Below are 26,027 nucleotides of genomic sequence, written 5' to 3' on the forward strand. Positions count from 1 at the left end.
TGCACTTCTAAAGGATGACGACTCGCACTAAAAAGGACATCAATTCAGATATGAGTGTTTGTTTTTCCGACACTCACTGTAAGTGGTAGACCAATTAAAACATGCTGGGCCATCTGACCAATCAGACCAGAGTAGACCAATCACAACAAACTGGGCCATCGAGAACAGAGTAGACCAATCACAACAGACTAAGCCATCTGACCAATCCTAGCAGAGTATAAGACACTGTGAGAAAAGAGGTGATGCTGCTATGTATATTATGAGAAAATCAAAGTGTTTTTGACCTTGGATGCATGTAAACCTATTGTAGGAGAATCCAAAACAAAATTAAGAGCCTTTAAAATGTGTCACTTTAGTGCAGGGGTGTCAAACATACGGCCTGCGGGCCGAATACGGCCCACAAAGGTGTCCAATCCGGCCCGGGGGATGATTTGAACAATAATAAAAAAGTTATGCATGGTCCACCAGCCATAAATCCGAATGGTTATTAGTTTTATTTTGGCCAATATCTATTCTTGACTTGCAAACAAACTGCTTTGCAATCATTTCCCTAACTGTCATTTGTGTGGAAATATTAAGTCTGTAAACAGGACGTTAACACAGGCTCATGCTGAATACCGACGCAAAGAGAATGAGTTTGACACCCCTGCTTTAGTGTCATTGCATAGGTTGTAATTTGAATTACAACTGAAGTTCTGATATGAATTATCTTTGTTTAATTTTGTCACAAAAAATAGCCGTTTTAACTGAGGTGTGTACTTTTTATATCCACTGTATCTGTACACCTTGTTTCTGACACTGCATTCTCACTACTGCAACTGATGCTATACTTGTACATGGTTTTAATGACCAATTTTGACCAAAAAATGCAAATGTTGCTGTTTCAAAAACTGATGCTATGTGAAATTGTGGGACGTGTTTTGTCCCATGTCTCTGATGAGTGACTAGTTAATTGTGATTATTAGTACCTGATGTGAGTCGTCTGCAGGGTCAGCTGCTCTATCTGTGAGGCGTCTGTGTCCTGATCGCTGACTGAACCTGTGCTCCGTCCTGCAGAGTCTGAGCTCATGTTCATCAACACACTCTCCACCTCTGACACCTACAGGAGTCATCTACACTGTCACATGCTGCTTCTGCTCTGTTGTGTGTGTGTGCGTGTGTGGTTCATGTATACCCTACGTTTTGGGTACAAAATGTCCTCACAAGGATGGCAATACCAGAAATCCTTGTCCTTATAGGGACATTTTTTGGCTCCCATGAGAAAAACACCTTATAAATCATACTAAATTATGTTTTTTGAAAATGTAAAAATGCAGAAAGATGTCTGTGATAGGTAGGTTTAACTACACAAAACTAAACAGAACAAGGAAATAGGAACCAAAGGAAAAGGAACAGTATTTAAAAACTGAAAATAACTGTGACATTAGTCTCCCCTCCCGGAAGGTGCGTCCTCGTGCCGCAGATAATAGTTCAACAGACGAGGGAAGGAGTTCCGGTGGAGGATGTGGAGCTGGAGACGGACATAACTAAGGAGCGACTGGCAGAGGGCAATGCCACAGCGGAGATGATGGAGGAAGGAGCCAGATGATGACCTGGAGCGCAGCCAGGATGAAGGCTCACAGCGTTACCGATGGTGGAAGGAGCCAGGGTCGAGTCAGGGGTTTGAGCACCAGCGGTGGGGCAACATGAAATAGAGACCCAGGCAGAGCCGAGGAGACAGAGACTGGGTGACACCGAAGGATCTGGAGGCTGAGATGGAGCCGCAGTGATGAGTAGGTCTGTGCGATCAATTGTAGTTTATTTTTCGATTTAAATTTTGGCTTCCAACGATTCCGAAACAAGATAATTGATGTAAAATGATTATTGTGCCGCTGTCGCATTCCATCCCCCCCCCAGCATCATCCTTTCTTTCATCACAGTGTGCTTTCATTCCTTCCAAAGCCAAACTTAAAGGATTAGTTCACTTTCAAATGAAAATCACCCCAAGCTTTACTCACCCTCAAGCCATCCTAGGTGTATATGACTTTCTTCTTTCTGATGAACACAATCTGAGATATATTAATAAATATCCTGATGCATCTGAGCTTTATAATGGCAGTGAGCGTTACCAAAGGAGTATGAGCTGAAGAATGTGCTTCCATCCACATCCATCCATCATAAACGTACTCCACATGGCTTCGGGGAGTTAATAAAGGCCTTCTAAAGCGAAGCGATGCAAACGTGTCATGTCAGTTAAGCTTTTTCCGTAAGTTGAATAGGGAAGGCGTAGGACGTAGTGTAAGCTTTTTGAACTGCGAGAGGCGTTGCGCTTTCTTCCTTTCTTCCTAAGTTCAATATGGAAGCGCATTAAGCCTCGAAAGAAACACTGTTCCCAAGTCAGCTTTCTCCGTGCACGCTCCGAGACAAAGCCGAACGCGCATAAGCAAAGTATACTGTGGGCTTTGGATATGCACCTAAACGCTCAAATAGCTTACACACAAAACGAGTTTACGAGTATCCTCGTAAACACAGTCGGTTATGTCTTAAATTAATGTAAACAGTTGAGAAAGAAAACATGTGTAACAGTATATTGGATCCGTGCAGCTCTTAAAGTGACAGCAGCCTAATAAATCTGCTGCAGTTAATGTTAATCAAACAACAAAAGACGAAGATAAAATCACTCACTGCTCCTGAATGAATAACTTTTGTAGTTTTAATAAGATTAGTCTAAAGTTAATGTATACAGTAGTGTTATTTTACATTTGATTACTTTATTCAATATCTGCTGTCTATTACTTATCTGAATACCACTGTTAGTTATCTGTTTGACTGACACTGTCACCTTTAACAACAATAGAAGTCTAGGGGAAGTTCTGTTTAGATAATTACATAAACTGTAACAATGAAAACAGCCTTTTCAAGGACTAGATTATCATATAATCTGATAATGCTAAAATGTGTTTTAAAGATAGGGTTAGAAGAAAGGTTAGGGTGTAGTAATTATAATTAGTTTAATTATTTTCTCTCATACCTTCTCTTTATCTGCTAGAAGACTGTCCACAAGAGTCCTCAGATGATTCAGCTGCTCTGGCACATAATCAGGAATCTGCCTCTCTTCTGCAGACATCACAAATAATATCAAACAAAACGTCAGAAACATACCTACACAAACATACACAAGCATATTGACAAATAGTAACTTGACTGTGAATAAAAATTGGGACACTTCATATTAAGTGTCTTTAACTAGTACTAACATTTATATTAATAATTTGATACAATGCACTTATTGTGTACATACATGTTTTTACGTTGTACTTTCTGTAATCAATGATATAACACATATAAAGCATCTGCTGTCTATGTTGTACCTATTGCTGCGAGGACATCACGCAGATGTTGAAGCTGAGACTGATCAGCCTTGTTTGCTTCTAGCTGTCCCACACGGGCCTCCAGACTCTCGTGCCTGTCTCTCAGTCTGCCCACCTCCTTCAGAGCCTCTACAGTCTCCGGGTAGCGCTCAGCCCCAATGCTGACCCGGGACAGCGGGCTGCCCGTCACAGTGCGCAGAGTCTCGTCAGACAAGGACTGATGTGAAGGAGAAGCCTGATGAGAGAGATCTACACCAGCTGTGCCACCTGAACCTGCTCTCTCATCCTTGATCAGGCTACCAAGGTTCAAAGGGTGGATGGGTACAGCGGAGATGGTGCCCTGCAACCCCTGGGAATGCAAGAGGGAATGTCTTTTACAAAGCACAGTTAATGCCATCTGAGGCTGAGAATGAGAATGAATGTCTTCGGTTTTGGCCTCAGTTTGTGTTTGTAGATGTTGGTTATGCATTTACATTTAGCAAATCATTCATTCAGGTCAATGTTTGCCTCAACTGCAGCTGCCGCCTGCTCTAACCAAACAATGACTGTGATAAGAACCTGAGATTTAGGATGGCTGTGAAAGGTTACTGGCTTCTGAAAGCTACAGGACACACTAAATTGACTTCATGCTGTGTATTGAGTGATTACAGCTGGACGTGCCTCCTGGATCTTCTGCCTCTCGGTGATGAGCGCAGCCTGCATCACTTCCCATGTGACACACTGTTGGAGCTCCTCTGGAACAGGGTACTGGGCCATTTTGTCCTTCAGCTCTTTCTGAGACAGAGGAAAAATATAATTTGCCGTTTTCTAAATAAACATGACACAATCACAATCACTCGTGTACGGCCGTTACTGGAAGCCAGTTATTATGGTTTATAAAGTTTTAAATATGGATATTTTTCTTACAAAACCCATCGCTTCGCTTCAGAAGGCCAATATTAACCCCCTGGAGCCGTATGGATTACTTTTATGATGGATGGATGCACTTTTTTGGGCTTCAAAGTTCCCTACCATTATAAAGCTGGGAAGAGCCAGGATAATATAACTTTTTAAAATTGTGTTCATCTGAAAGAAGATAGTCATATACACCTAGGATGGCTTGAGAGTGAGTAAATCATGGGATAATCTTCATTTTGGGGTGAACTATCACTTTGAGCTGTGCAAATCGCTACAGTTTTGACAATAAACAATAGACCCTTTTTGCATGCAAAATTTCAGTTGGAATCTATGTGATCACGTGAGGGTAAAAAAATGTTTTATGCAAATTTCGCTTGAATTCGCCATGTTGACAAACAGAAAGCTGTTTGGATGTACAGTAAAGTGACTTCTGTGTACACTTTTGACAATGGACGTTCTTTGTCTGCGAAATTTCATGAGGCTGAATCAAAAAGTTATTTTTAACAGCACATACTCACCGTGGTGTTGTCCAGATCTTCCACTTGGTGACAATACTGCTCCATAGCCACGATACGGTCAGCCAACTCATCCATGTTCAGCTGAAGATGACAACATGTTGTCAAGTGCTGATTATCTATGAGCAGAAATGTTTGATGAGTGATACTGGTGTGCGTGTGCGGTCACCTGGCTGAGCTGACCGTTCAGAGCATGAACTTCCTGTCTCAGATCATCTCTGGACTCTTTAAGCGCCTGGACTTCCTTCAGCAGGTCTTGGATTAAGTCCATACACTGAGGAAGAAAACAGGGTTTGAAATAACTTCAGTCTTTGAAGATTTACTGGGTTTCATTTCATACCCCTCCTACTGGCCAACAGTAACTGGGAAAAAAGCCCATAATCCCTTTTGCCTGAACTTTGAAGAGGGATAAAACTCAATAAGAGCACTGCTGAATCAGTTAAACACATCCTCTGTGTCTCTTTCTTTGAAAGGTAAGTAATTTACTCTCTGAACCTCTGACCTTTAACCCCAAAAGAGGTTACCATGACGGCACACAGGCCTGGGAATCACCCTTGAATCAAACAGGATGTGGCATTGCTGTCCGCCAACTTTCTGTTTGCGTAACCCCTGATGTCTAACCTGTGTTACTCTTGGAGCTGTTTGCTGCCCTGTGAGGCTCTGTTAGATGAACTAATTTATCTTGGGTGTACCTTTATTAGACTGAAGGGATGACTATAGTGTACAGAGGTGTAGATTATACTGACTATCAAGACAGTCACTGACTGTCCAACCCTTCCTTGTTAACTAAAATACAACACTAGCAAAAAGTACTCATTACCAGCTATTAACATTTTTTTGTAAAAAGGACCATAGTATCACATTGTTTCTGGACACATGCCATGAAAATAAATTTTGTTTTTCAGACATGTACCATGGTAATACCTTTTTAATGGGATTTTTTAGCAATGTATTATGGTAATACCCTGTTTTATTTATTAATTTATTTATTTTGGTGGTGTTAGGACATATTACAATGGAAATACTATGGTTTTGGACACATAATATAGTTATAATAAATGCTGTTCTTTTGAACTCAAATAATCCTGAAAAAATGTATCATGATTTTAACAGTTTTCAAAACTGATAATAATCAGAAAAGCAAGAAAATACCTTTTATTTATGGATATATACAAATATCTGCAATATTATATGCAAATATGTTTTTTTTGGACATGTACTATGGTAATACCATGTTTTTATGATGCACCATGGTAATACTGTGTTTTTTTTTTTTTACATACTACCATGGAAGGACCTTTTTTGGATATGTATTATAGTAATACCCTGTTTTGTTTTGTTTTTGTTTTTTTTAAACAAAATACCATGGAAATACTATGGTTGTGGACATGTACCATGGTAATACAGCAGAGTATTGAAGCAGAGTACCTTGCAAACACTATAGTATATGAATATAGTAATTATTCAGTTTCAAGATATATATATATATATATATATATATATAATACCAAGGTACTATCATAGCTTTTGGTAGTACCATGTAAAGTACTATTTATAATTCTATTACTATGATATATATTGAAGGGATGGTCCCACTTTATATTAGGTGGCCTTAACTACTATGTACTTACATTTAAAATTAATCATTTGATACCATGCACTTATTTTGTACAACCCGAATTCCGGAAAAGTTGGGACGTTTTTTTAAATTTGAATAAAATGAAAACTAAAAGACTTTCAAATCACATGAGCCAATATTTTATTCACAATAGAACATAGATAACATAACACATGTTTAAACTGAGGAATTTTACAATTTTATGCACAAAATGAGCTCATTTCAAATTTGATGCCTGCTACGGGTCTCAAAAAAGTTGGCACGGGGGCAACAAAAAGATTGTGGAATACTTTAAAAACAATGATCATCAATGTCAAATTGCAAAGGCTTTACAAATCTCATCATCTACAGTGCATAACATCATAACATTTTTTAGAGAAACTGGAGAAATCTCTGTGCGTAAGGGACAAGGCTGAAGACCTTTACTGGATGCCTGTGGTCTTCAGGCCCTCAGACGACACTGCATCACTCATCAGCATGATTGTGTCAATGACATTACTAAATGGGCCCAGGAATACTTCCAGAAACCACTGTCGGTAAACACAATCTGTTGTGCCATCTGCAGATGCCAACTAAAGCTCTATCATGCAAAAAGGAAGCCATATGTGAACATGGTCCAGAAGCGCTGTCGTGTCCTGTGGGCCAAGACTCATTTAAAATTGACTGTTTCAAAGTGGAAAAGTGTTCTATGGTCAGACGAGTCCAAATTTGACATTCTTGTGGGAAATCATGGACACCGTGTCCTCTGGGCTAAAGAGGAGGGAGACCTTCCAGCGTGTTTTCAGCGTTCAGTTCAAAAGTCAGCATCTCTGATGGTATGGGGGTGCATAAGTGCATACGGTATGGGCAGCTTGCATGTTTTGGAAGGCACTATGAATGCTGAAAGGTATATAAAGGTTTTAGAGCAACATTAAATGAAAAATACGTCTAAGAGACGACCATGAACTCTTCAGCAGCTGGAAACCTATATCAGGCAAGAATGGGACCAAATTCCAACACCAAAACTCCAGAAACTCATAACCTCGATGCCCAGACGTCTTCAAACTGTTTTGAAAAGAAGAGGAGATGCTACACCATGGTAAACATGCCCCCGTCCAAACTATTTTGAGACCTGTAGCAGGCATCAAATTTGAAATAAGCTCATTTTGTGCAAAAAATCATAAAATTTCTCCGTTTAAACATTTGTTATGTTATCTATGTTCTATTGTGAATAAAATATTGGCTTGTGATTTGAAAGTTTTTTAGTTTTCATTTTATTCAAATTTAAAAAACGTCCCATCTTTTCCGGAATTCGGGTTGTACATTCATGTTTACATTGTACTTATATTTTAAAAGAAATACCTGCATGTAATTACATCTATAATTTATTTCTGCAATTACATTTATAATTACACTGTTGACCCATCCCTTAGACCTTAACCCACCCTTAAACCTACCCATACCACCAAACCTGTCTTATTTCAGAAACATTACTTTTCAAAACCTTGGAGTTGGTTAGATTTTTAATGTATCAGAGACATATCAGGTACCATAATCCTGCCGCAGTCCTTTTTGTAAGGGACGATTTGTCATAATGAACCTGACGGCACATTTGTTTATGCAATTAGGTATAATAAGAATCTAGTCCAGCTGTTCAAAGCAAATATAAACGATACACACAAGCTGTTTAACAAGTCAGTCATTGTTTGTTCTTTAACGACACGAGTCATTTCCACAGGAAAGTTCAAACTGTCACGGCTTATCACCACACAGCCACATAGTCAGCATTAATCTTGTCATTTTGTAACCATGACACAGTATCAGGGCACAGAGCCCATCTCCACTCCACACCCTCCGAACGGTCGCTCTGAGTAACTGACAGTCAAAACAACAGAAGTGAATACAGTAGGTAACACCATAACCTACTCACACCTGGGAAAGAGCATGACATTCACTCTTTCATGTGATGAGCGGATCCGTTGGTTTATTCAAGCACACGACCAGCTCCAAAATACCTGGTAAATCATTACCATCCAGACCCCCCTTGACGTTCCCCATTGAATGTAACAATGAACCGGTGTTTCCTGCGCGCTCACAACTTTGACGCCAGCATTGCTGTGGCTCCGCTCCTGAACTCACATACAGAGCCCCCGTAGTCACCCGTGCTTTTCATTCCTGTTCGGCCTCCCCGGATTCGGCTGGCAGCTGGGCGGCAGGGGTCATCTGAGGGCACTGGTGGATAACCATGGATGACTCCAAACATGTCCAAACGAAACATTAATGATTGAGAAGATGAGCAGGACCTCCCCGTGCACTCGCGTCACCGGAGCATTTGTGAAACAAGCGCCGGCTCTGCGGGAGGTTAATTACTGTCGGCTTATCAGAGGATGGAGAAAGACGTGAAGGGGAGGTGACCACAGCTCAAGACAGACTCAGTGTCATGTGAGACGTGGATGTCATTAGGTGCTTTTAGTGCTACAATAGTAATGTATTTGGCTTTCTTATTACAAGATAGATGGGTAAAGTTTTAGGTAAAACCTGAAAACTTTAAATTGGGTGGCAAATGAGTAAATCGCTCACAACCAAACAAATGTTTGGATACACATGACTGAATGTATGTTTCTGATGATCTTATAACCCTATGTGATTATAATACCACTGGGTAAAAAAAAAAAAGATACAGTTTTTTTTTTTTTTTTTTTTTACTTAACTCTTTCCCTGCCAGCATTTTTTTTTTTAAAGTTGCCAGCCACTGCCAGCGTTTTTGATCATTTTTAGAAAACTTTCATGGCCCCCATGCAATATATCAAAAGAAAGAGCAGAGCTTCTGCTTTTAAACAAACAAACAAACAAAAACGTTTTATTCTAGCTTCACACATTCTTTTTGCTATCAACACTTGAAGTTTCATAAAAAAAAGCAACATTTTGAACTAAAAGCTGAGAATATCTTTTTTTTTTTTTTTTTTTTCCACTGACTACAACATGCATAAGAAATGCTTTTGTAACTTGTTTTTGCTTCTGTTTTGTCTGTGTTTTGCTCTGGAGATTCTGTACTCTTTAAGATGTGTAATAACCATATAACAGTGAAAACACGGAAAGCTGGAAAATTCAGTCAATGGCGGGGAAAGAGTTAAAGGGTTAGTTCACCCAAAAATGTCGTTCCACACCCGTAAGACCTTCGTTTATCTTCAAAACACAAATTAAGATATTTTTGATAAAATCTGATGGCTCAGTGAGGCCTCCATAGCCAGCAAGACAATTAACATTTTCAATGCCCAGAAAGCTACTAAAGACACATTTAAAACAGTTCATGTGACTACAGTGGTTCAACCTTAATGTTATAAAGCGACGAGAATACTTTTTGTGTGCCAAAAAAACCCCAAAATAACGACTTTATTCAACAATATCTAGTGATGGGTGATTTCAAAACACTGCTTCATGAAGCTTCGAAGCTTTACGAATCTTTTGTTTCGATTCAGTGGTTCGGAGCATGTATCAAACTGCCAAAGTCACGTGAACCATTGAGATTCTGAAACTCTTATGACATAATGAAGCCTCGTTTACTGAAATCACGTGATTTTGGCGCTCCGAACCACTGATTCGAAACACAAGATTCGTAAAGCTTCGAAGCTTCATGAAGCAGTGCTTTGAAATCGCCCATCACTAGATATTGTTGAATAAAGTCGTTATTTTGTTTGTTTTTTTGGCACACAAAAAGTATTCTTGTTGCTTCATAACATTAAGGTTGAACCACTGCAGTCACATAAATGTCTTTGGTAGCTTTCTGGGCATTGAAAGTGTTAATTATCTTGCTGTCAATAGAGGCCTCATTGAGCCATTGGATTTTATCAAAAATATCTTAATTTGTGTTCCGAAGACGAATGAAGGTCTTACAGGTGTGGAACGACATGAGGGTGAGTAATTAATGACAGAATTTTCATTTTTGGGTGAATTAACCCTTTAAAGTGCTGAAATGTATTAAAAATGTTATAAATATTTAGTATTATACATTTACTATAAATTTGGAGAATTTTGTTTGTTGCCTCACTGTAACATGTTTTATTTGCATATATATATATATATATATATATATATATATATTTAGAACTTAAAGCGCAATTAAAAGTCTTAATTTGTGGCTTTAATGCAAAAATATTCAGATCATTTTATCATTTTAAGTTTCTTATTAATGCAATGTACTTTACCTAACAGCTGTTATGGCCAAGTGTGACTCAAGATGCACATTTATGCAATTTTCTATTACATAATACTCTATTGTTCAAAAGTTTGGGGTCGGTAATTTTGTGTGTGTGTGTATGTTTACTCACCATATATTTAATGAAAAATACAGTAAAAACAGTAATATTGCGAAATATTATTACAATTTAAAATAAATGTTTTATATGTGAATATATTTTAAACTGAAATTTATTTCTGTGATGCAAAGCTGAATTTTCAGCATCATTACTCCAGTCTTTAGTGTCACATGATCCTTCAGAAATCATTCTAATATGATGATTTAGTGCTCAAGAAACATAATTATTATTATCAGTGTTGAAAACAGTTATGCTGCTTCATATTTTTCATTTTTTCAGGATTATTTGAGTAATAGAAAGTTCAAAAGGACAGCATTTATTATAAATATCTTTAATGTCATTTTTGTTCAATTTAATGCATCCTTGCTGAATTTAAGTATTAATTTCATATATTAAAAAAAAATCATGCTGACCCCAAACTTTTAAACGGTAGTGCATAAATTGTATGAAGTTGTACAATTTTCAAAATATATCTATGCTTTTCAATAATTTATCAAATTTTATTTAAAAAAAAATGACAGGGACATTGGTTAAAGGTCATATATACCTTATTTTTAATGCAAGAACGGATGTGGCCATTTGTAGCTTGAACGTGTCTGGCTTCTGGCGTCATTCGCTTTCAGTTATTTTAGCTGTTCAAAAACAGTCCGTTATGCTACTTGATGTTGCACGACACAGTTTTCAGCTAAAAACAGAAAACTTTTTATGTGTTTTGGCCGTCCATTTTACACGAAAACAGCGTTTTGGGGGCCTGAAAATGCAAAGTTTTGAAAATGGTATTCAAAGTGTGAGTTTTCGAAAATGATACCATTATCGTCATGTGGTAAACAGTAAGTGTTATTAGGCGTCCATCACTGATACTTAAGTATCTGAGGATCTCAGAAACAGGGGTTTGGGGAGTGTGACAAACATGTAGTTTGTGGAACACGAGACACAGATGGTGTTATTTGAGAATGGAGCTCAGTGTCTGTGGCTCATTGTTCTGTGGTCTGTCATCAGTCATCTACAGCTGAGACACGCTGATGAAACATTCAGCCTCCTGCAGACCCCCAGCAGAGCAGCAGCAGCTCTCTATACAACACAACTCAGCTCAGAATACCTTTCACATTCTTAAACTCTACCTCCAATATTAATTTTAATTTTTTTTTTTTTTTGCTGTACTTTTATACATTTAATAATTAATGTTCATTTTACAGACAGACAGTTTCCCAGATTTCAAAATAATTTCCCAGATTTCAAAATAATAATTACATAAGAGAATTACATAATCAATATTCAAATCTTTGTCAATATTTATATAATTCGTTCAGTATTAGTTGAGAAAAGTGTAATTTACATCTCAGGGAACAAATATGGTGTAATTATTCACAATTAATGTTTAATTATTTATGTTTTGTCACAATTTTTTTTTTTTTAACATTTCAATTAAGTACATTTTCCCTTTCAAATTCCAAAATAACATCCTGTGGGTGTGGCTAGTTCAGATTCACACTAGTGAACCAAGAGTGCAACAGTCGGATTCCAGACGTGAAAACTCCATTCATTTTCTCCATAGGGAAATTGATTTTTAATGATAACTTATAAACCTTTAAACCTTTAATTAACCTTGAAGCCTTACTGTGAGCTACGAGGTTGTTAATCGATGGCATTTGTTTCTATTGAATCTCAGTCCACATTATTTCAACTTAGTTTTTAAATAATCATGTTGAACAGAGGAATTTGTGTTGAAAACTACGTTACCCATGATGCTATACAGAAAATACAGTCAAAACAAGCAAAATGTGCCAAAAAATCTCTTTAGCTCACACAAAATACTTACATATGTAAAATGTTAAAAATATATTGTTTTTATTTATATAATCAACATTTTTAAATGAGAAGTTTTTTTATTTGATTATGCTTTTCTCAGAGCATCATGGGATTTTTATCAGAGCATCATGTTGGTTTGGTTCACGGCTTATAACTCTTTTACAAAGACTTTTTTGAAGTCCCTATGGGAGAAATGAATGAAAAAATACTTCTGGAACAATCAAGTGGGCAGACACTGTGGCACTCTATAGTTAAATTGGTTAACCTGTGTATTAAGATTAACTAATTAACTAATTTAATTAAAAATACCTATATTTTTAATAGTGCCCAGCCCTGATTATTGTTGAGTGTTTGGGTTTAAGAGGATACTATGTGATCCATCAGTATTAAGAAAGAGGATTATGATGATGATTAGATGTACATTCACAACCTTCTTACCATTATTTATATTTTCGAGTGTCAAACAAGTGAGGCAGCAGCATGGTACCAGTGTCGTTACATGTAGTCTTAAGTCTTGTAGAATTATAACACTTTTTGATTATGATTATCAAGTTATGATTATCACATACACTCATAATAATAAAGGTGATTTATTGGCATTTATAGTTACATGAAGAACCTCTAACATCCATGGAAACGTTCCATTCCACAAAAAGATTCTTTATACTGGAAAAAGGTTGTTTAGATTATTAAAATGTTCTTCACATTCAGGGTATGTTTACACAACAACAATGTGCTAAAAATGGAAAAGTTTTTCCTTCACATTTTTCGCGTACAGACGATAATGTTGTCAAAATGATCCCCGTTCACACGGATCCGTGAAAACAACTAAAAACTCTGTAGTATTCATGCCAGGCCAGTAGATGGCGATGTCCCTTTGTAAAGAAACACTACACACCTATAGACTCAACAGGTGATATGCATGCACATGACGTTACCATTTCACAAGGTGTGTTCACACGAGATGCTGGCTCGTAAAAAGCATTCACGTCCTCGTAGAGATCGTAATTACAGTTTGTAAGCCGGGAGGTTTCTGAAAGCTCCCACGTATACCACGTAGCCACTCCACCACCTGACTGCTGTAGATTCATTCAGGCGTTGATAGTGGTGCCATAGAAACGCATAATTCCCAGTCCGAGGATGTGAACAGCTCCAAATTTAATGTCATCTCAAGATTACGGTAATTATGCAGTGGCGTGAACGCAGCAACAAATTCACATATGGAGACGATAACGGTATCGTTTCTATTGTCTTATAAATGAAAAGCCAAAACACATTTTTTTTCCTGTTTTTAGTTGAGGGGATGTTTAAACGACACTGTTTTTAACTAAAAACAGAAAACTATGAGTTTTGGCCGTTGATTTACACGACAATGCCGTTTTTTGAGGTCTGAAAACTGGAAATTTGCACGTTTTTGAAATAAAACACCTTTATCATCTACAAAAATGTGAATTTGTGAAAATGGGCTTGCCTATTATGTCATGCGCATGCTTATTATGTTCAGTCTATATGCGCGTAGTGTTTCTTTACAAAGTGACATCGCCATCTACTGGCCTGGCATGAATAATACAGCGATTTTAGACGTTTTTACGGATCCGTGTGAACGGGGATCGTTTTGACAACGTTGTCACCACCTGTACATGAAAAACGCAAAGGAAAAACTTTTCTGTTCTCAGACTCAGTACATCGTTATTGTGTTAACGTACCCTAAAAAAAATCATGTTTTTTAAGAGCTGTTTACTGAAGTGGCATCACTGTCAAAACACCTTTATTTGTAAGAGTGTACTATGCTATATGTCCAAAAACATGTTTCCATACTATATGCCAAATAAAACATTATATCACCGTGGTGTACGTCTAGAAAACTCAATGTTATGTTAAATAATACACCATAATAAGCAAGGTGCAGTGGTTCTTTTAATGGTACTTTTAAGAATACTACAGTACATATTAGTACTTTTTGTGAGTCGCATGCTGCCTGCAGAGGTGTCGCTTACCTTGGACACTCCGTCCTCGTTTGCCTGCGCCTTACTGCGGAGCTGCATGCGCGTCCACATGTCGCTGAGCGCGGTGTCGGAGCTCATGAGCTCAGAGGCGCTGGGCAGAGCCTCCAGCGCGCGCATCTGCTCCTCCATCCGCAGCAGCTTCTCCTCCATCACTCGATAGGGGCTGGATTTGTCCAGCAGCAAGACTTTAGTTTGTGTTGGGCTGTCATGGTCGTTGTTCGCCTCCTTCCAGGTAGTTGTGACCCTCTCGATCTTCAGGTGTCCCAGGATGGCGTGTAGTAAAGAGTGCAGTGCGCTGAAATTGACAGATCCGACATCAGGCGTTCCGATGGAGAGATCCAGCAGCTCATGCAGGCTTATGTCTGTCGACATGGTTTCGTCTAAATCAATAAGATGCTGTCAAATCCGACAATCACAGTTCTGTTCGTTTGAATGACATATCTCTAAACAAGTACGCAAGTCCCGATTTAGTCTGTTTTCGAACATAGTAACTGGATTATAACGATCTAAACTGTTTTCTCATTTCTGTGAACAAGGTAGAGTTATACTAAATCCGTTTCTTGTAGCGTGTAAAATGTCTCGCCACTTGTTCATCCTTTAATTCGTACGTTACCGGCTGCTTTGCTTTGGTAAATTGTATCAAGATTGCCATCTATTTACGCTCTCCCCGCCTTCCGAAGATGCTGATTGGTTAGAATGCAATACGTCACTTGCGCTCTCTATCCTCATTGGTGGAAGTCTCTGTCGGTCAACAGAAATGAGCTTCTGTTGTGAGCAGCGGCGTCTTTGGTTGCTTAGCAACTGATTCAGTGGCAGCATCGGCAGTGCACGTGAGAGCGGAGAGCAACATGTAGTTTTACATAAATTATACTTAAGATAACTCTGATGAGTGAACGAATTTTGCCCTAAATTGCTTATTTTCATAACATAGGCCTGCTATACAACCATACTGACCTATACAAATAGCCAAAGTGTATAAAACATACTTTCATAAATCAAATATTACATATTTACGAAAAAAAAAAAATATCATTAAACGTTTTCTTCGCTTTTGTATTGATGTCGTTTTCTAAACAGGCGCTATTTTTTGGGTTGCTTGGAGGAACTGTTGTAAATTTGACAATAAAAAATTGTATAATATCTTTGTCATTATTCTTGTAAACATAAACAAACATCTAAAAAGTGTCACAAATTCTTCATGCTTTGTTGTAGTTTATATTTACAAACACAAATCTCCATAATATATATAAAATAAATAAACAAAATAGGCTATATATGTAGGCTATATATATATATATATATATATGACAGTATTTCTGTCAAATGTGGATTAAAAACATACAAAAACATCGAAAAGTCAATAAATTTAGACTAATAAGTAGTGAAAAATCTTGAAAAAATAACTTTTTATAATAACTACTATTAAATAGTTTGGCATATTGTATACTGTTATTCTTTTATTGATTTAAAAGATAAATTTTGTTAAAAAAGCTAAGTTTTGAATACAATGCTTACATGTATAACTTTTTTTTTTTAAATATTTTTTTTTACAAGATATTTCTTTTTGATCCTCTTGGTTTCGTCCCCTTATGTTGTCATGTATGTATGAGCACTGATGAACAGACACAAGCAGGAATCAAAGGCTCAAAATGGTCTTTAATCCCATATATACACATATTTATAAAAGAAAACAGAAAATCCAGGTGCCGTTACCATTTTTACAGTAAGATACATTCAAGTATATGACCAGATATTCATGTAATTTTCCCTCAACATCCTATAGATTGCATTGAACCAAATACAGCTGAACCGTTCGTGCCGTAATAACAAACGTGTAGCTTCTTCTCCCATGCAAATGAGCTTGTAACATATGTATTCCGAATGTATTAAGAAAAGGTTTCTGAACCCTTTCTCAGTACATTATTATTTATTTATGACATGTTGCTTGATATTATAAGCTCAGATTGATATTATACAGTTGCAGTTATAATGATCCTCAAATAGTTTCTTCTCTGTTTTCTATTGATTATATCAGTAATCAGATTCATTGAAATATCTTCACTTCACACAAATAAACAAGGACAAACTTAAAAAAAAAAAAATAAAGCAAATTTCTATAAAGAGTGCTTCAATCTTTGGCAAAAGTGTTTTCTTAAAAAAGAAAAAGAAAGGCAAAAAGAATTAAAATAAACAGATTTTAATTTACCTACTGACAGTGCATTGAGTGTTTCCGTTTTGTAGTTGCGAAAGATAAAAATTGAGTCTATAATCACATTTCTCATCTACAGTCTCACAGCGTAGTGTTTATAAATGATGTTTCATTGCTCAGTGATTTATTGCATTTGCACCAAGACTTATGGAAGCTTGTTTCCGCCACTGAATAAAAAAAATAGAGTTAACTGCAACTTTTTCTCACAATTGTGACTTTTTTTCTCAGAATTTTGATATTAACACACAATTGTGAGTAATAAAGTCACAATTCTACGGAGCCCCGCTCACGACATGCAGTAAAAAAAAATGTATATTGTGGCCACAAATTAATTAGTTCCCACGACTTCGGGGTGTTTTACTAATTTGTTCTTTCAATTTACTAAATTGTGGCCATGATGTAATAATAGGTTCCCTTGTATTAGTTAAATCAAATCAAGGGAATGAATTAGTGCAATGTGGCCACGATTTACTAAAATGAAAGAATGAATTCTTAATTCGTGGCATGTTTCTCCATGTCATGTGTGAAGCTCCATACAATTTTGCCTTTATAACTCACAATTGTGAGTTTACATCTCTCAATTCTGACCGTATGTCTCAGAATTATATCTCACATTTTTCTAGCAGTTGCGACTTTTTATCTTACAATTCTGATGTTTTTCTCATAATTGTGAATTTATCTCTCTCATTTTTAACAGTATTTCTCAGAATTGCAACTTTATATCTCACAATTTTGACTTTTTTTCCTCACGGTTGCGACTTTTTACTTCACAATTCTGATGTTTTTTCTCATAATTACTACTTCATATCTCGTAATTGTGACTTTTTTCTCAGAACTGTGATATAAACTTGCAATTGTGACTTTTTTCCTTATATATCTCGCAATTTTAAGAAAAATAAATAAATAAATCGTGGCCACGTTCGGGTTTTTTTTTCCAGTTAAATCAAAACGAGGGATTGAACTGGTACAATGTGGCCAAGATTTACTTAATATGAGAAAACAAATTCTTAATTCGTGGCATATTTGTCCACATGTCATGTGCGGGGCAACGTACAATTTAAACTTCAAAACTCACAATTTAGAGTTTATATCTCTCAATTCTGACAGTACGTCTCATAATTGTGGCTTTATATCTCGTAATTTTGACTTCTGACTCATAATTGTGAGTTTATATCTCTCAATTCTGACCATATTTGTCAGATTATATTGCAATTTTGACTTTTTTCCCCTCAGAATTGTAATATAAACTCAATATTCTGTGAAAGGTCGCAATTACCTTTTATTTTTATTCCCCGGCGGAAACAAGCCTCCATAGACTTCTCAGCAATAACTGAATTTAAGTAGTACAATAGCCACTTAAAGGAGTAGTTCACCTAAAATAAAGATTCTGTCTTCATTTACATATCCTCATTTTTGTTTTTCAGGGAAAAATTGAATTTCAGAAGAATCTTTACACGGCTCTTTTCCAACACAATTCATAGCGACCACATTTGTCCAGCTCCAACATGGACAAAGGACAGTGTTAAATGTGCTATATTCTAAGATTTCTGATGACGTATGATTGTTTTTTTGTGAGGATCAGACTGAAATTTCAGTCAATTTAGATTTCAGCTCACAAATCTCAATCTTTCAATTTGGTATGTTGTGTTCGCTTACGACATACGAAAACCAATAGTGTTTAGGCAAACCTCATGCAAAGAAAGCGGCATGTTTGAATCCTGAATTATATTTAAGAGCTTTGACAGATTAACAGCTTAAATTTCGATCTGTTCCTGAGACGAAGCAATCGCGCATGGCTTCAGAAAACTTGAAATTTAGTGCACGAGTTGTGTGTACCAATTTTACGATACTGTCATATTTGTCATCTTCACTATCATATTTGTGGTTAAAAATGAGCTGCATAAAGATTCTTCAAAAATGTCTCCTTGTGTTTGGAACAACCTGAGGGTGAGTAAATCATGACAAAAGTTCAACTTTTGGGTAAATTATGTCTATAGTCATTTGTTCAATGTTCAAGAAAATTTTGGAAAGACGATGAAACCATAGTTGGTAGATGGTCACTGGCATTGCACAGTATAATGCTATTTGAAAACGTAAAAATTTAAACAAACCATTTATTATTGCATTACAGCACTTGATCCCATCTGGGGAGTAAACATATTTTATGTGCAAGTAAAGAAACGAGTCTATACAGCTGATTCGCTTAGAATGGATACATGGTCTAGGTGCTCCAACAGCTGAGAGTTTAGGAGACATCTTAAGAGCAAAACCAAAGAGGAAAGAGAACATTGGAGATGGTTTGTAGATGTGCTCACTGAGGCTGATGGCTGGAGATGAGACGGTATTTCTGGCACTTCAGTCCTTCGAACTGTTCCTATCAGATACTGTCATAGTCGGAGTCCTGTCGTCTGCTGATAGCAGCCCACTCCACCACAAAGAAGGAGATGGTGCCCAGGAAGCCCACCAGCACCATGATGAGCAGCTGCCACTGCAGGAGAAGGTAGTTGCTGTAGAAGAAGGCCACCGCTGCTGTGATGGACTGCAGAGACACCAGGAACAAACACAACTTCACATACTAGGCTACCCCATAAACAGATCTGAGGTCAATAAATGTGGGTTTTTGATGACTGGTTCTTACACAAATATACAGTATATTTCCAAGCAATAAAGCACATGACTTATTTTTTCATGCCTTTTGCAAGACATTGCACCATTTCATGCTTTTCATCTTCAGAAATATCTTTCTTCCTCCCCATATTGCACGAGAACTGTGACTTGCTTAATAATGTGAAATAACCTCTTTAAGTAGGGTTTCCATTTACCAATGTAGACCTGTCAAACTATTTAAATGGATAGTTCACCCAAAAATGAAAATTTGATGTTTATCTGCTTACTTACACACCGGATGTGCAAGGCAGTTGGACATAGTGGTGTTTTAGAGGTAAAAATGATATAAATACTGTTCGGTTTCTTGTACAAACCGATCGTTTCGTGTCTTAGGACATCAATGTGTCGTCACGAGCCGCAGGGTTTAATTTGGATTTGTCTGTGCATGTTTTTTTGACTCTTATAGATGGAGTTCCCATTGACAAGCATTATATGACTGACAGACCGCAACGGTTGGAGTTAAAAATCATCATTTGTGTTCTACTGAAGAAACAAAGTCACCTACATCTTGGATGCCCTGGGGGTAAGCAGATAAACATCAAATTTTCATTTTTGTGTGAACTATCCCTTTAGCAAACCTGTCTGAGATCGATACCAGTTACCAATAAAGATAACTTTTTATATCAAACAATTTAATGCTACCAATTAAAACACTTTAATAAAAGGAAGGTTCAAACCTGTACAAATTTAAAGACAGCAAACGCTGGGGCGCTGTCGTCCCGGAACAAAAGTCCCACAATGCTGATGAGCTGAGTGTTGAAGCAACTATCACCAAGACCCAGTAAGAAACTGCATATCAGCGCCACAGTCACACTGACAAAACACATGGACAATAAAATAATCAATGTAAAGAAGCAAGAAGATTGTTAATAAACATGTCTGGCTTCATTCTCAATTCCCATGCTTGATGGACAGTCTAGTACTGTAGCTGTTGTCCCTTACCTGGGTTGGATAAAAGCTTGCATTTGTGTGCCTTCCTCTGGGGCCACAGGAGCATCACTGGCTATGTTGAGGAAGATGAGGAAGAATGCCACAATGTGCGTAACCAGCCCCAAAAACACTACCGGGTTTCTGCCAAAACGGTTACACTTATCCATGATCCCAAACACTCCCCCTCCTGGTTAAACAGAGAAATCGTCTTGTTACATTTGCTTGGCCATGCTCACCAAGAGCAGAAGCACAATAGTTGTAACTGACTTACCAAGTATTTCACCAACACCGATCAAAATTCCAGAGAGGCCGATGAGACCCTTGGCGCCTTCTCCAAATTGAGTCATGGCCCCTAAACATGTTCCATACACCCCACTGTAAAAGGTGAGCTCGAGACCTGTACAGATAGGCAGCAACATTGTCTCAACATCACAGTTCAGCTAGCCTTCTATAGGCTGGCCTACCAACAGATTTATTAATATAATACTTCCTATCTGATATTCATATATTTTACAGAACCCCACTGACTATCCAAAGGAGCACAGTATGTCCGAAATCCTACATCACATTATGAATACTTTTATATCACTGTAATAGTAAAAATATCGCAATATAGTTATTTTAATCCATGCCTATTTTTGGATAATCCAGTGAATTAAATAGTTTACAAAAGAAAAGGGTACTTATTATTTAGTCTTTTTATTATTTGGAACTTGATGGACACAACCCAAAAGACAAGATTATTAATAGTTAATAATAACACTTTTTGTTAATAACAAAACGTTCAAAAACAAGACTCAGAACTGTAAAATATTACATATAAATATTACATGTTATTATATAGTATATAGTATTATTATATAATATATAGTATAATAATTATAAATGATTTATCAGTATCCAAAAGAACAAATCCTCCCTGCTACTAAAGTGGTACCCCAGGGCTCTGTTTTGGGCCCTCTTCTTTTCATGATCTGCTTGCTTTATTTGTCATCATGGTGCGAACTATCACAGATTTTCTTTTAGAGGACTGAACTTACCAGAGTATGCAAAGGGTATGCTCAATAAAAGCATCTCTTTGGTCATAGCCAGCTGTATGGATCTCTCTGTTGAAGAGATAGTTAGATCTTAGTACGTAACTTATGCTTTAAACTCATACATTCTTATATATTTTAGTGCCACTTACTGAATGCATCCAATGCCTGAGAGCACAGACTCTGGGATGGACTTAAAAGAGTAACAAGAATAGAAAGCAAGGCAAAGGAAAAAAGACACAATATGATATGATTAAACTGGTCCAGATTAGTGTCTTGATTTGCAGAAGAGCATCAAAATATGTACTTACACCACATCATTACTGTCAGAGATGTCTGTTGGTAGAAGTGACTCAGAGGCATCAGAAGGTGCAGGTTCTGGGTCTGGTCGCTGGATCAGGAAAAAGAGGAAGTTGCCCACCAGACTGATGACCGTGAGTGTGATGAAAACTGTCTGGCGATCCTTGTCTGGCACCAGCAAAATAAGTTTTTCAGCTTTATTGGACTAGAGACCTAAATTATAATTCTGTGTAACCATTCAGAAATTATTTTGTATGGAGGTTTCTTTTTTATAGTATCTTTTTGTTATATGAAATAAGTAAACTATTTAACTAAAATTATTGTTACTTCAATTTGTTCCAGTGTTGCCAAGTCCGCTGTGTTTTCCTGCGGAATTGGGCTACTTTTACACTGTTACCACGGGTTGTTTTTCATTTCCGATTTTCATGTGTTATTTTATGTACAACATGTTCCTGGATCAACATCTTTGTTGATCCTGGAAAAACATTCCAATCAACCAATCAGATTTGAGGGAAAAGTTTGCAGTTTGTCAAGTTTAGGCTTACAACCAGGGTCAGGTGCTTCTACGTCAGTGTTATTCACCTATCATTTCCCTCTGATTTTAGGGAGAAGTTATGGGTAGGGATAGGTTTAGCGGTAGGATTAGGGTTATGACTAAATTTTCAGACAAAAATGTTGTTCCAAGATCCACAAAATATGTTGATCCAGGAACATGTCGGCAAAATCACGGTGACCGGGTTGAAGCGACCCCAAATAACACGATATTTAGCCCCTGGAATGCGAATTTTACCAGGAGAACCTCGCCAAAAACGCAGTAGTACCCCCCAGGAAATGCAATTGGGCTCGTTTTGGGATAGTTTTGAGTTGCAATAGGGTGGGTTTTGTTGTGAAAACCTGGCAACCCTGACTTGTACACACATTATGACTGTCCCCCAGTTATGGGGTGATTTCCACCAAAGTGGCCATAGTTGAACAATATGTACTCACCTGTTATGTGACTCTTGCTATGCCAGGCAAGATATATGTAGAGATTACCAAAGAATAAGCTGCAAAAGAGAATAAATAAATAAATCATAGTACCTTATGTACCATTTTTCCTTCTATACATGCTCAATGTCAACAAGTAGGACGTACCTAAACTGCATCAACGCCCAAAATATTCCACTGTTCCTCCCAATGGTGGAATCTTTGGAGTTGATGGTGAGCAGATTCCCTTGAGCTGTCCAGAGCACTGCAAGAGACAAAGTTTGAGGAAAGTTTTAGAGAATGTGTGGCTACATAGTATGATTTCATAACTGAACAGATAATGATAACGCACCTGCAGCTGCAATTCCAACCAATACAGATAAAGTGTAGAATGACGCAGTGTACGGATGGATGAAAACAGCAATATAAGCACTAAAAGAGACCAAGGAGAAAACCATTTAATCATAAATTCTGAGAAAATGACTCAATTATGACAGAAAGCCCTTCAGGGACTTACCTGTAAATAAGTCCACTAAAAAACAAAGACAGCTGAGGTCCAATGACAGCTATCACTGAGGGCGCTATGAGATTAGAGGCAGAGAATACTGTGTAGATAATCGCCAAGCTAGAAGAGAAGTATGAAAAGATGTGTTAAGGGTGGTTATGAGGATGATTACAGAATGCTAACATGGAAAACACCAATACCAATGTAATAATCATGGATTTCATATTTAATTCAAATAACTCAACGTCAAAATTGTTATGATGTATTTGCTTTGATGATCATTATTAATCATAACTATTTCATTGTGTTTTGAATTTATGAAGCAGCACAACTTTTTTCAACATTGATTATAATCAGAAATGTTTCTTGAGCATCAAATTGTTATATTAGAATAATTTCTGAAGGATCATGTGACACTGAAGACTGGACTAATACAGCTTTGATCACTGAAATAAATTACATTTTACCATATACTACAATAGAAAAACGCTATTTTAATTTGTACTAATATTTCACAGTAAAATGATTAAATTCAGCAGCAACACTTTACACAGTAGAATAAAAATATTAGACAAAAAATATTATTTTGTTGTCCAGTAAGTTTTCTTCAGCCACAAGAAACATTGACAATTTTTCACAAGGTAAAGAGCCCTGTGCTGAATAAGTATCATGACTGTTGGGTCACATGCCCACACTGCATTCATTTCTCTGTTTCAAAGTTCTGTTTTTTTTTGAGAACAGACAGTGCTTCTTTGTTATATAATCATGGTCGATGTGATTACTGAGGTCAAGAGAGATTCATTAGTTGACAGCACAACATCAGATGACCCGGTTTTCATCTTTAAACCAGCCAATAAATCTCATTCATAATGGGTGCAGAGGCCAAAACATGTCACATGACTTTAAGCAGAAATAGAGCACAACTGTGGGATTCTGGAAGTGAGAGTCCCATTCATTATAGCTTTGTATATGGGTTTTTACAATAAACCAAAATGATATACAATATATTTTATACTTTTAAGTTTTATATGTCATTTGCAATGTTTAATGTGATGAGCAGCTACATGCCTAATAAAAGATATCAAGTACACAGTCTTATAAACTTTATTTGTACACAGTCATAAACCTTTATTTCCTTCAGATCAACATTTCTAATGCTGTGCTTCATCTGGGAACTGGCTCTTTATTTAAAGTCAACTTCAAGACAATTCTTATATGGAATATTGCAGTGATTTATTATAAGTGATTAATCCGTGTACATCATTATTTTAAATCATGTGCCTCATAATCTTTAATCAAAATATCTTCCCTTCTCTCTTGCAGCTCATCTGTTCACTTCTCTGATGATGTGTTTACTGGCGTGAGGGCGGGGCAACCTGTCACTCACATGAGATCCACCAATAGCAAACCACAACCATCCAATCAATCCCCCATGGACAAAAACAAGCCCCGCCCTACATTTGTTCTTGTTCGAGAAGCCGTTTCACACTGATATGCATCACAAACAATAGGGGGGAAAAAAACTATTGCAACTTCCGTTTCATACCAACTTAAAAGTTTCTTTTAATACCTAATGACATGCAAATGAGAAAAATACTTCCGGCACCAAGGCCACTGAAAGAGTGGGTGTGCTCTATAAAGAATGTCACTCTGACAAACAAGAAAGAAATAAAGAAAATGAATACCTTGTGTAGCCACTTCCATGAAACTCTGTACTGTTGAAACTCTTTATTACAGTTTGCTGAAAAGGTGAAAATGTAGGTTTGATTGTCATACTGGACATTTTCAGTGCTATAAGCCTATAGGTACATCTGATATTATAATATTTATCAGCTCGCGCATTTCCAAGTGTAAAAAGCTCAAAACCTACTTCAATATTCCCGCAGGTGCTAAAGGCAGTGAACATAACCATAAAGCCCAAGCCCAGGACGATGACGTTGAGCAGGGTCTTTCCCTCCGGACTCATGATGGCTGGAAGTCTTTAGCTCGCTGACAACCTGAAACTAGTGAACACGCAACAGCATCAGAGTCAAGTGACACCTGACACAACACTGCTATTTTCGCTAGATGCTGTATATGATCACTGCTTCCTCATGAGACCAAACAGCTATGAAGAGTGCTCAATTAAACCAAAGAAGTCATTGTATGTGTGTAATGCGAATACATTCTCTGATTCGCTGAATAATAAACTATTAATTTATAATTACAGATATCATTTAGGCTTGTGAATGGAGACCGAATGTGATATTTATTGTGCGAAGTAAACTTACCGAATACTCGGGTGCGCTGGTGTAAATAGCTAATTCATAATGTGAAAGCCTGTTGATCACGACGATTTCGATATGGACAGAAACATTTTGTAAAGCTGGAAAACGTAAATATATGTTAGTTTCCGACTTCTCGATCAGGATCTGCCTGTATGTCTGAAATCGAAAATGTCTGTCATGTGACTTTTCAGCTGACGCTGATGTCACTTTCATCCTCCACGAACGGATTTGTGGGTAGTGTAGTCTTTCCTTAGGTATGTAAATCAGCGAGGCATTGAGCTAAAGCGAGACGTGCTGTTGATAGATATTCATTAAATATATTTATTATCACATGCATAGTTTGTATAAGTTATTTCAGTTAGATATAATTTATATTCAGTATTTGTCTAAATTTGTCTATGAAGTTCAGCGACATAAATTGCTATTTTAACATTGAGGTTCAGATTCGTCTCACATACTATCGGGAACTATATTCGTTATTTAACAATTTATAGGCCTATATATAAAAAAACAGGCTTCAAAATGTGTTTATTTAGTTTGTTGTTTTTTCTTTTCTTCTTGCTCTTTTTTCGGTTTCATTTTTGTATTCATAATTGTATAATGTTCAATATTTGCATTTAAATGAAAGTGCATGTATAATGTTTATTTAATAATAATAA

At 37.0% G+C, this 26,027-nt stretch overlaps 2 protein-coding genes across 11 annotated transcripts in view; both read right to left on the reverse strand.

Annotated features, from left to right (window-relative positions):
- The window catches only part of LOC127509360 (glutamine-rich protein 2), a 36,293-nt gene extending 21,095 nt beyond the window's left edge, over window positions 1–15,198 (reverse strand). The window contains exons 1-7 of one of the 10 annotated variants that reach the window (XR_007929209.1): window positions 14,482–15,198; window positions 4,932–5,036; window positions 4,766–4,846; window positions 3,999–4,124; window positions 3,351–3,699; window positions 3,011–3,096; window positions 969–1,099 (exon numbers count right to left, since the gene is read on the reverse strand). Coding sequence is in view for 9 of the 10 variants with exons in the window: in XM_051887999.1 (XP_051743959.1) it covers window positions 969–1,099; window positions 3,011–3,096; window positions 3,351–3,699; window positions 3,999–4,124; window positions 4,766–4,846; window positions 4,932–5,036; window positions 14,482–14,862 (1,259 nt within the window). In the remaining variant the exon portion in view is untranslated. Of the gene's footprint in view, window positions 1–968; window positions 1,100–3,010; window positions 3,097–3,350; window positions 3,700–3,998; window positions 4,125–4,765; window positions 4,847–4,931; window positions 5,037–8,289; window positions 9,552–14,481 lie in introns of those variants that run through there. The other 9 variants (XM_051887999.1, XM_051888000.1, XM_051888001.1 and 6 more) reach the window with 9 other exon arrangements.
- Window positions 15,199–16,126: 928 nt separating this feature from the next.
- Window positions 16,127–25,866, reverse strand: mfsd11 (major facilitator superfamily domain containing 11). The gene is made up of 14 exons (XM_051888010.1): window positions 25,372–25,866; window positions 24,972–25,104; window positions 24,787–24,842; window positions 23,114–23,221; window positions 22,949–23,028; window positions 22,765–22,861; window positions 22,618–22,676; window positions 21,642–21,798; window positions 21,483–21,523; window positions 21,337–21,402; window positions 20,568–20,693; window positions 20,309–20,483; window positions 20,044–20,179; window positions 16,127–19,238 (listed from the first exon to the last, which is right to left on the reverse strand). The coding sequence occupies exons 2-14, from the start codon at window positions 25,065–25,067 to the stop codon at window positions 19,077–19,079; spliced, it is 1,359 nt and encodes a 452-aa protein (XP_051743970.1). The 5' UTR covers window positions 25,068–25,104; window positions 25,372–25,866; the 3' UTR covers window positions 16,127–19,076.
- Window positions 25,867–26,027: the final 161 nt, after the last annotated feature.

This window comes from Ctenopharyngodon idella, chromosome 3, assembly GCF_019924925.1.
Source record: "Ctenopharyngodon idella isolate HZGC_01 chromosome 3, HZGC01, whole genome shotgun sequence".
Lineage (NCBI taxonomy): Eukaryota > Metazoa > Chordata > Actinopteri > Cypriniformes > Xenocyprididae > Ctenopharyngodon > Ctenopharyngodon idella.